Source organism: Dendropsophus ebraccatus, chromosome 2, assembly GCF_027789765.1.
Source record: "Dendropsophus ebraccatus isolate aDenEbr1 chromosome 2, aDenEbr1.pat, whole genome shotgun sequence".
NCBI classification, from domain to species: domain Eukaryota; kingdom Metazoa; phylum Chordata; class Amphibia; order Anura; family Hylidae; genus Dendropsophus; species Dendropsophus ebraccatus.
In genome coordinates, this window is record NC_091455.1 from 48,151,353 (window position 1) to 48,162,512 (window position 11,160).

The following is an 11,160-nucleotide window of genomic DNA, read 5'->3' on the forward strand; positions in this document are numbered from 1 at the left end:
TGGGCAGTGCAAGGACGCAGGCAAGCGCTGATCAGTGAGATTGGCACTTGTTTGCAGTACCTTATATAGGCCCAATAAATTGAGCAGTCGGGCCACATGAACTATCAATTTAGCCATTTAAATCTATTGCTATCAGCCACACATCTTCTGTTTTGGTGCAATACTTACCTGTCCTCACTCTCCCGATGTCCAGAGTGACAGCCCATTCATGGTGCAAACAGGTGACTATATTGTTTGTTTTTATTTTTTTTACCATTTTTTTTTTACCAAAGTTGTTTAGTACTCATTTATAGTTTTCAAATGTAATATAGAAGCACTACAACTGATTTTATACTTTGTTCAATATGTATGATTTTTTCCCCCTCTAAACCGTTTTGTGATATATGAGAATTGAATGTGTCATTTGCAATTGTTGGCTCTCTCGGTATGCCTGGATGCTAGGCATTCCTTGGTTTCCTGTATGTGGAATGTCAACATAAGGTTTTATTGTCAATCATTCCACAATAGCCCTGGATCGCACAACCCCAAAGTCCCATTCATAGCGCACTGTAAGGAGTTCTGTAATACAAGCAGTTGGCTGAGGATTTGTAAATAAACACCTTAACAATCGCGCCTGTGAGCTTCTATTGAATCTCGTGAACCTTAGTACAAATTAATGATAATTTCTTCCAGTAAATTGCTTTAATTGTAATTCCCGTTCTATTCCAAAATGATTAGTAACAAGGTCCTTTTGTATAAGCAGCACAAGTAGCAGATACCTTTAAAGTTAAAAAAATAAGTCCGTCTGATCTACTCTTTTTCATATTTTCAGAATCTGAACACTTTTCTCTCTCTCTCTCTTTTTTTTTTCTATTTAACCGAGGCAAAATAAATAAAACTCACAAGTCTTGAATAAATGGAAAACTAGTAACAGATTTTTTGGTGTACACTGTTCAGAAACATTGGCCCCAGGCTGTGTTAGTGTGTGGCTCAACAGCAATCAGAGGTCATAATTTCATTGGCGGTTTCCATCGGGTTTAATTTTTGTAGCATGTTACATTACTGAAAATGTCTGGTTTCAGTTAAGCTAAGTACTGGCTGTGTCAGCTTTAAACAGTACAATATTTAAAGTACCTTAAAGAGTAAGGAGACCATTATGAAGTGCATATACTAATTGTTCTTAGCAGCTTAGTAAATATTAGGAAGGAGCTGGAGGTCAGTAAAAAGTAATGACAGCTAACTTTTTGGAAGGCACTTAAAGTGGATATTTTATAAGGTCACCACCAACAGCTTTAAAAGATGTGGAGTAACATTTCACGATGGACATATTAATTGTCTACTCATTTGTGCTAAGTGGCAGACACAATAAAAGCTCATGATCTCTGTCTTCTCGTAGGAATGTGACCAGGTTCACATAGATGATGTATCATCAGATGACAATGGACAAGACTTGAGGTAGGTTTATGTCTTCACTCATTGCTGTGATCATTAGGGGGGAATAACTAGTAAGGATGCATTAAAGGATTAAAGGAGAGGTTCCACCAAACTGAAAAAGTCAGACAGATGGGGGGGGGGGAAGGGTTTGCAGGAAAATAATAAATAAAGAAGACTTACCTATCCTCATGCCCTGTAGTGCCACTCCAGGGTCCTGTTGACAGTTGCCAGTGTCCTGCAGCTCTTTCAGCTGCAGTGTCACATACCCAGCTAAGTGATTGTCCGCTCAACCAAATAGTGACTGGGACAGGACGGGACATGACCTCAGTCACTGACTGGCTGAGCAGGCAATCACTCAGGTCGTGACATTCCAGCTGGATGAGCTGGATACGTGACTTACCTGGTTTCTAGATGAAACGGCCATCAACAGGACTCACGAGCAACAGCCCTGCCTGCCTGACATTTTTTTAAAATTTGTGGCATTTCCTATTTAAAGATATTGGGGGAGATAAATAAAAAATGTCTAATTCTTAAATACAGTTTAAACTTAGGCTAGAAAGTTTCAGAACAATCCAAATTTAAAACAGTGGTTCTTTCTGTTTGATAATCTGGCATATTATTAGGGTGTCTAGTCTAAGACATATACTATGAGTTGGCATTTTACATATTTTACATTTTACATATACTATGAGTTGGCATTTTACACCAAAAATGAGCATGAAAATTTTGGGAATCAAAGGACCCTTTTGAATTCAACCATTCCACAGTCTGACAAACTCTATCCCTTATAGTGTTGAGTGGGCTTGCCATGCCAAACTTTTCAGTTTCAGCAATTTTCTTCAAACTAGAACGATCAGCATTTCGACCCCCTGTGGCTGCCAGGAGTCAAATTCTGAGCAGGTGCAAGCAGTGTCATTTATCTCCCTAATTTGTTCTGCACTACACTGCTATATTTACTACATATTGGTATTGATCAAATTTTTCTAGTTTTTCCTAAAACAACCAATCACAGCTTTCATTTTAACAGAGCCCTTTAAGATATGAAAGATAAACTGTGATTGGTTGCCATGGACAAAACCTGGTTTTGGTTTTAGGCACATTGATAAGTCTGGGGGTGTTGCCTTCTGCAATATAATCTAAAGGTTTATTTTCTAATACAATTTAGCAAAATGTGACATTTCACAGTAATATCTAATGGTGCCTGTAATTAAAAAAAAGTTTAAGGCTATGTTCCCACTACAGGAGCATTCTGTCATTTAGCAGAGAAAAGCAGCTGTCTATTGATAATGACGGCCGCAAATAATGATCATTATTTGCAGCCGTCATTATAAATAAATGGCCATCATTTCACAATAGCATTCTATAGTGGGAATATAGCCTAAAACTGCCCAGAATATTAGTTTAGATGAACCTTATATTTTAAGGCCATGTTCACACACTGTATTTTTGCAATAAACAATGGCCGCTGATTTTTTTTTTTTCCAATCAAATTTTTTATTCAGAAGGGGTATATAAAACAGTACAGAGCATAAATTGACAGTGTGCAATTACATTAGAGTGTTTTGAACAATGGCGGTAGTGTATACATGATTGACAGGTCTATTTTGTGCGGCCACTATTGAGTGAACAGAGGCCCTACAAGATAGCCTGTGCTCACAGTGTATGGCTCCCGGACGTACTTTACATTGTGGTCTATGGCTAATTAGAGTGTGAGCACACCCGAATATGCTTGCATTCCATTTTAAATAAAGTGATGTTTATCTGGTAAATACTACAGTATTGACAGGGTGAACATCTCAGACATCGGCGGTTGTTTTATCCATCCGGGTTAAACAATGGCCGATGTTCATACAATGGTATGATGAATGCAAAATAGTTTTCCCCATTTTTCTTAAAGTTCCCAAAATGCTAAATTAATATATAAATATAGTACAGAGAATTTCTTCCCTATCTTTAATAAGTCTATCTTTCCACTAATATAGCACGTATAACTTTGGGACAGATGGCTTTCCAGCAGCAGCAACCAGTGCAAACCTCTGCCTTGCAACAGGAGTCCGTGGTGGTGTAGACTGGATGAGGAAATTGGCTTTTCGTTATAGAAGAGTAAAAGAAATCTACAATACCTATAAAAATAATGTCGGAGGTAAGGACGCATACATTTTTTCCCCTTCATTCTAAGACTTCCATTCTTATATTTTATGGTTGTCTCAGTGCTTTTCACTTAAAGAAAACCTGTCAGCAGCTAAAGAAGAGGTAACGCTAAGCCCGTGGGCAGATAAGACTTCTCGTCAGTATTCCAGACACGTTTTTTTTTTTTTTTAAATCTCCATAGTTCTTTCTAGAGCCATTCAACACCTTAGTGCTCGCTTATATGCTTCCACCCCATTTAATTGACAGTGGTCGTGGAGGCGATTTAGATTAAATGGGCTGACTATATTTGGACAGTTGCCATGCTGGGAAATTCCCACTGGGCTTATGACCCTCATTACATGTTAGGAACCCATATCTGCCCATTAGCTTAGTTTTACCAAAACGTCTCAGTTTTTTACTTACCGCCATAATTTTTTTGTAACTTTTCTTCTATCTATAATGTAGTGGCATAAAGAAATACATCTGTATATGCCATTACATTATGTCAATGAAGAAAATTAATATAGAAGCATTTAGGTAGAAGAAATTCACAGACAACAGTGCAGCCTGTGGACCACTGTAAAGGCTGTATTGCATGGCCTGAGCCCCACTGTAAAGGTACTATTACGCGGAACGATAATCGGCCGAATCAGGCTGATTCGGCCTATTATTGCTCCGTGTGATAAATAAATAATAAGCCGATGACAACGACCATCGGCTGATTGTTGATATAGGTTTGAACCTATCATTGTCGGGCACCGACCGCTCATCTCTACGTGTAACAACTGACAATATACATTACCTATCCAGGCTGCAGGGCTCCTCTTGCGGTCTTCTCCCCGCGTCCCGCATGCTCCAGCTTTAGAGCGGCCTGTCTGCAGCCCTTGTTAAACAATAACATTGATAGAACATTGTTTGGTATAATAGAGTCTAGTGTTTGGTGTCATCCATACATGGTCCTGTGTTTAAAACATGGCAGGAGACTTGATATATAGAAGCATGTTGGGATTCCTCCAACCCCAGTGTCCCGCTGACTCCCCATTTCCCCTATAGTAATGCATACTGAAAATTTAATTGTATGTACCTTCATAGAATAAATGAATGGCTCAAGTTCACCAGACTAGGAGCAGCTGCTTCTTTAAACATCCATATGCCCTAATACTACATATGGAGAGAGGTTGTCCTGATGAGACAACCCCTTTAATTAAAGGATAAGCTGTTTTGTGTTATTCATTATTGCTTTTGTCGTAGGCTAAAATAAAAAGGCGTGGTGGTGCTCACTCACCCAGAATAATTCAGTCAAAGCAAAAACTGAAATGTTGCATAAACCAAATTCTTTGTGTTATCACAGGTTTGCTCGGCCCAGCAAAGAGGGAAGCCTGGTTACAGCTAAGGGCTGAGATTGAAGCTCTGACAGATTCATGGTTAACCCTTGCACTAAAAGCCCTTACATTAATTCACTCCAGGTAACTTCATTTTTCTAAACACATAGAACCAAAGAAGTAATATACTTTGAGATATATATATATATATATATATATATATATATATATATATATATATATATTTATTCTCAACTACTATAATTAAACTCGTAGAACTCATCAAGTTGAATAATTTTGCAAATACATTCATACGTCAAACTTTCCTCCTTCTGATATGCTCCTCTTTCCCTCCTTTTGTCACAGCCCATTGTCTAGGTTACCGACCACCACTCTGCTCTAAAAGCAGTTATCTGCCTGGTTTCTATATAAAGCTATTGTTTACATATTTAAATATATTATACACTGTAAATAAACTATATCCCCATACGTCTACATTATATACAGTATACACTAGCCAGACCACTGCTTTTAGAGCAGAGTGGTGGTCTGTAAGCAAGTTTGCTAAATGAATATATTTGCAAAAACATTTCACTTCACGAGTCTTACAAGTATAACTATATTAGTTAAGATAAAAATATCTCTTTAAATGAAAACGCTCATATATTGTGCCTGCTGTCTTACAGGACTAACTGTGTAAATATACTAGTCACAACTACTCAACTTATACCAGCACTAGCGAAGGTTTTGCTGTACGGATTAGGCATTGTCTTTCCAATTGAAAATATCTATAGTGCAACTAAAATAGGTAAGTAATGATCTATAAAACTTGGTCCTGTAAATACTTACATTGCTGTGTAACATACTGTATATTTCAGGGGTGTCAAACTTGCAGCCCATGAGCTGTTGCAAAATTACAATTCCCATCAAAGCTTAAGCTTTGGTTGTCGAGGCATGATGGTAATTGTAGTTTTGCAACAACTTGACCATGGGTTCGACACCAATATTGTATATCATGGCTCCGGACAAAAAACAACTAATGCAATATTCTGTATATTACCGTATGATCTCTCATGTAAGGACTACTCTTGAAGAATGTAGATTACTAAAATATGATTGACACAGAAACTGAATCATAAAGGCACGGCAAGGAAATGTGAGATCAGAAGTCAGAAAAACTTTTCCTTTTTTTCAAAACATTTTTCTGACATAGAAAAATGGATCTGCTGTTCTCAATGACTGTTATGAATGGAAATTGCATAGAGGGTGGGCCCCTGGTTAGGAAGTGAAACAGAACATATATAACAAGGATTACTGGTTCACATCGGAGTCATATCTATACATTTCCCATAGAAAATGTTTCTTTTTTCATTGAATTATTTAAGTGAAAAATATGAGCCATTAAATTTGGTAACATTTCCCTCGCATTTTGTGCATAGGTAAAGAAAGCTGCTTCGAAAGGATAGTTCAAAGGTTTGGAAGAAAAGTAGTCTATGTTGTAGTTGGAGATGGCGTAGAGGAAGAGCAAGGAGCCAAAAAGGTAACTAACTGAGTTGTTGATATATTTTCAACAAGATTTTTTAAAACTTGCATTAACCCTTCAGAGTGGAGGGTTAGTGATTTTAGTGCCATAACCTGCTGCTATTTAGCCCCAGAGAATCCCCATAGTGGTTTACAGCTATTCTTTATTATCTCCAGAGCTGGATCAGCACTGAGCTGTTTGCCCACAATACTCACACCTAGGCTCTCTTTTTCTTATATAACTGGCCAATTACAGCACCTAGTCCTCTCTGCTATGCCATAGTGCTGATGAAGGTGTACTTTGCTATGTATCTAAGCACAGCCATCACTTCCTGTTTTCTGTCTTGCTCTCTCCTTTGCTAGGGACTCACTGAGCATAACAACAGGCAGCGGAAAGCACAGTGCAGGGAAGTGAGACCTCTAGTGGCCAAGACTTTTTTTTTTTTTTTTTTTTTTAGTAAGAAGACTTTTTTTATGTTAGGAATCACTAAGGCTTTCAATTTATTGAAGTTGTTTCACATGAAAATGACTGTTTAAAATAACTTTAATTCATGTTTATGTGCAACAACGTGGAAAACCCCTGTATGTTCTTAAAATCTTTTCAATTCATACTGAAAATATAGAATGGGTCTTTATTAGAGGAAATTAAGAAGTACGTCTTTCTAAAGCCCCTAATACACAGGTTGATCTCCAGGAGCAAGCGAGTGCCGACCTGCTCCTTTTTCCCTGCTTGCTGCTGGTGCTATTACATGCGCAGATAGCAATCGGGTAAGTGCGGGGGCGTGAAGAGGTTCGGAAGCCTATAGGAGATAACAACAGTCTGCTGTCACCACTCCTAATGAACGGAATGAAGGCAGCAGACTGTTGCCATACTAATCGTTTGTGTTTCAACGCGTTGAAAGACGATGATCAGCCAACGTTGCCTTTAATTACGCGAAGAGATTACTGTCCGTAAAGGTAATTAATTGGCCAATAAAAAAGTGAAAATGTTTTCTGTCTTGGCCAAAAAAATTAATAATCCGCCATATGAACATGCCCTCTGCTTGATAGGGTTGGTTACTATTTAAGATAAAATCCTCTAGAGCCACTGTCTACCCCATAGTTAAGGGCACTTTATCCATAAAACAGACTGAAATTCTCAAAGAGATTTTCAAAGAAAAAATATTTGCTTCATATTGAAATTTTAGCATTCTGTTTTTGTTTCTGTTTCAGCATTCGATGCCATTCTGGAGAATAACAAGCCACTCAGATTTAATGGCACTGCACCACGCATTGGAACTTGAATACTTGTAGCAGGAAAACAGCACTTTGTTTCCAAATACAAATAAACCCTGCTGATGGGTTACATGAAACAGATGTTCCGGTGTCCCTCTGCAACATTGCTGAAATGGAATTTCAACCGGAAACGCTTATCTTCTGTTTGATACACTGCTAATAATTTAAGCAATAGGACTTTAAGGAGAAAAAAAAACAATAAATGAAAGAACACTATCCTTTATTATAGCTCCACAGGAAAAAAACAAAAACAAAGGGTTCATACCTGTGAAGAAAATGGAAACTAAGACCTTGCGACTTCTTTATAGGCTTTGTGATTTCCACATACGGAAAGTTGACTGTGGAATGGCAGGTTTTACTGCACATTAAACAGCTATGCTAAAGTCTTTTTAGTATAGTGCCCTAGAAAGTTTTTACGTCTTATTTATGGATGGACACTTTGGCTTGACGTACAGAGCTATAGTAGAACAAAGGTGGTACCAAGGAGCCATCTTTGTGACTCATCAATGACTTTGGGCAATAGAGTCGAAAGCAGAAGTAGACAATCTAGGATCTCCAGTCGTCAGAAATCTACAGACGCCAGCCAAGGTTTCTGGGATTGCTTTTGCCCACATCAGGTAATCGACAGGTTGCCTACCTCTGGTCTAAAGTATGTATACTGTAATTTAAAATAGAAATATGTACATCACTGCGACAATCATGTACAGAAAGATTTTTTCTTGTGTGTAAATTTGTAATAATGGATTCGTTTACATATTGTTTAGGTAAATATTCTTGAGATAGCAAAGCCTCGGTAGATGAGATGTGCAGGACGGCGTGTGTACAAACTGTTGTGCAGTGCCTTATCAAAGTGTTAGTTATAAATATGTAGATAATGGTGTTTTTTTTTTTTTATATATATATAGTTAAATTTGTTAAGACCAAACATGGATGTCAAGTGTCAATAACATCTTACAAAGTTTTTTTTTTCTTTGCCAGTTAAATAAAATGGTTTCCCATTCTCTAACCGATGACACTATTTCTCATTCTTCTTATTTTTTTCAATACCTGTACAATTACAATTTCAGTAAAGTAATCTAAAAGAACAAGAGACACAACTGTTACCTAAAAATAAACCAAATACATCATTTTTATAGATGTTTTCAGGAAAGGCCTTAAAGGGGTGTTCCTAAATTAATACAGTTAAACTGTTAGGGTATGTGCATCTGTTTTTTTTTTGTTTTTTTGTTTGTTTTGTTTGTCATTTTGAGGACACGTCAAGTTAATTATTTGTTGAAAAATATTCATTTAGCCAGACCACTACTTTTAGAGCAGAGAGGTGGTTGATAACCTATACAATGAACTGTAAACAATAGGAGGGAAAGCGGAGCATATCAGCAGAAAGTTAGCTAAATGACTGTATTTGCAAACATATTTAATGGGGTTATCCAGTGTTAAAAAAATATGGCCACTTTCATCCAGAGACAACACAACTCTTGTCTCCAGTTTGGGTGGGATTTTGAAATTCAGTTCCATTGAAGTGAATGGAGCTTAATTGCAAACCACACCTGTCTCTGAAAGAAAGTGGCCATATTTTTCTAGCACTGGATAACCCCTTTAAAAGGGGATATCCAGAGTGAAGAAAAGGTCCTACCTTTTCTGCTCTCCGATGCTCCACTTCCTTCATCTGCCGGTCCATGCTGATAACTTTCCCAGGTGAGAGGGAGATGGGAGCATGTTGGGGGTGCTGTGAGTATTCAATATCTGCCTGATAAGGCTGGGACATCAGTAAATTTGGGAAGCTATTGATCACTGCCTGCAACTCGCTCCTGTCCCTCTTGTCTGCAGAAGTATCAGCACAGATGGGCAAAGGGAGGAAAGGGAAAGCCGGAGAGCAGAAAAGGTAGGACCTTTCCTGCTCTCCAGATATCCCCTTTAACTCAAGGAGCCCTACAAATGTAACTTGTTGAGATGGGAATATTTCTTTAAGTTGACACATACAGTGTGCAAAGCAACACATTTGCCTTGAAATAGAGTAGACCTTTCTTGATGAATGGTATGAAAAATAGTCAAGGTGTGAGTCAGGTGATCATTTTTGCCCAATCAAAAGAAAAAAATGTACTATTTCCTATATGATTGGCGTTATCTTACTATTGCCGTGAAAAAAATAAATAAATCTGGGACTTATATATTGCATGGCATTGCGTCCACTAACTTACCATTTTTAATGCGTCTGGAAGCCTAAATAAAGATATTTACTTTGTGACATATTCATTTTAAAGGGACACAACCAACATAATTTCAGAGTTAATCTCTGCTTTGGAGATACCAGACATTACGAATTAGAGAAAGTGGATTCAAGAAAATGGAGGAGAGATGTGAACCTAGAACTGGAAAAATGTGAGACAGTCAAATTTCTCACAGCTTCTCAGACTGTGTTATGACTATGGACTGCTACACCTAGGCAGTCTACTCCACACTGATGAGGGGCAAAACCCCCAAAACAGCTGTCTATGGATAGATACATTGCTTAGGTGGTTTTCTTAATTGGAGACATTCATTGGCTTGGTTGTTCCTTCCCGGAGGAAGGTCTGGCTAGTTCACTGACGTCGAGACACGTGATGGTGTCTCTGCAGTGTTCTTTTGCATACAGTTTGTTAATAGACTTGAAAGGCAGATACATGTCATTTCTTGCTGCTGCCATACTATGCTGTTAACATCCTATGGCTATGTTCACACACCATTGAAATGATGGCAGTTTTTATTCAACGGATGTCATTTAACGACAAATAATAGCCATCCAGTAAAAAAACGTCCATCATAGCCTCTATCTGTAATACAATCAGTTATAGATTTTAATACAGACACACTTTAAACAAAAACACCTAAAATCCAGCTACTAATAAATACAAGCACCTACGACTTTGCTCCTTGGAAACTGTCATTTTATCAGGTTGAATGTACTTTTTTGTAGAATTTTCTTAAAATTAAAGAAGCACTCCAAAATTTTTTTATTCAGTAGACATCTATTGTGCCAATATATCAGACAGCCTTTGTATTTTTTTATTTTTTGCATCCAGAAATTTTATACTATTAAGCCATGTTCACACATGGTATGAGACTGACTGTTCTGTGACATGGCCGGGTCACAGAATGGCCGGTGTTACTGAAGATTATCCTGGCTGGCACTACAGTACCGTCGGGGTGATCTTCATTTCTGGTGAATTCGGATGCGGGCGCATCCCAATTCACAGCTGCACACAATGGAGAGTGCAATGGAGTGCAGTTGTGTGAACTGACATGTTCATTGAATAGCGGCTGCAGAAAACTGACATGTCAGTTTTTCTTGCGGTCAGATAGAATCCCGGCCGGAGTATACTATGTGTATACACTCCGGCCAGGATTCCATTTCTTAAAATACAACGTACATTTTGTATAAGTCAACAGCGGCAGTGATTTAGACAAAACATACGTTGTGTGATCATGGCCTCAGCCTGTATATTGGATTATGTGATGCAAC

At 38.0% G+C, this 11,160-nt stretch overlaps 1 protein-coding gene across 11 annotated transcripts in view; it reads left to right on the forward strand.

Moving 5' to 3' along the window:
- The window catches only part of EYA1 (EYA transcriptional coactivator and phosphatase 1), an 84,052-nt gene extending 73,678 nt beyond the window's left edge, over window positions 1-10,374 (forward strand). For 10 of the 11 annotated variants that reach the window (XM_069957485.1, XM_069957475.1, XM_069957481.1 and 7 more), the window contains 6 exons: window positions 1,376-1,434; window positions 3,396-3,556; window positions 4,895-5,009; window positions 5,552-5,673; window positions 6,305-6,405; window positions 7,599-10,374. In XM_069957485.1, the coding sequence (XP_069813586.1) occupies window positions 1,376-1,434; window positions 3,396-3,556; window positions 4,895-5,009; window positions 5,552-5,673; window positions 6,305-6,405; window positions 7,599-7,679 (639 nt within the window). In that variant the 3' untranslated portion in view covers window positions 7,680-10,374. The remainder of the gene's footprint in view (window positions 1-1,375; window positions 1,435-3,395; window positions 3,557-4,894; window positions 5,010-5,551; window positions 5,674-6,304; window positions 6,406-7,598) is intronic. The other variant, XR_011361645.1, reaches the window with a different exon arrangement.
- The last annotated feature ends 786 nt before the right edge of the window (window positions 10,375-11,160 follow it).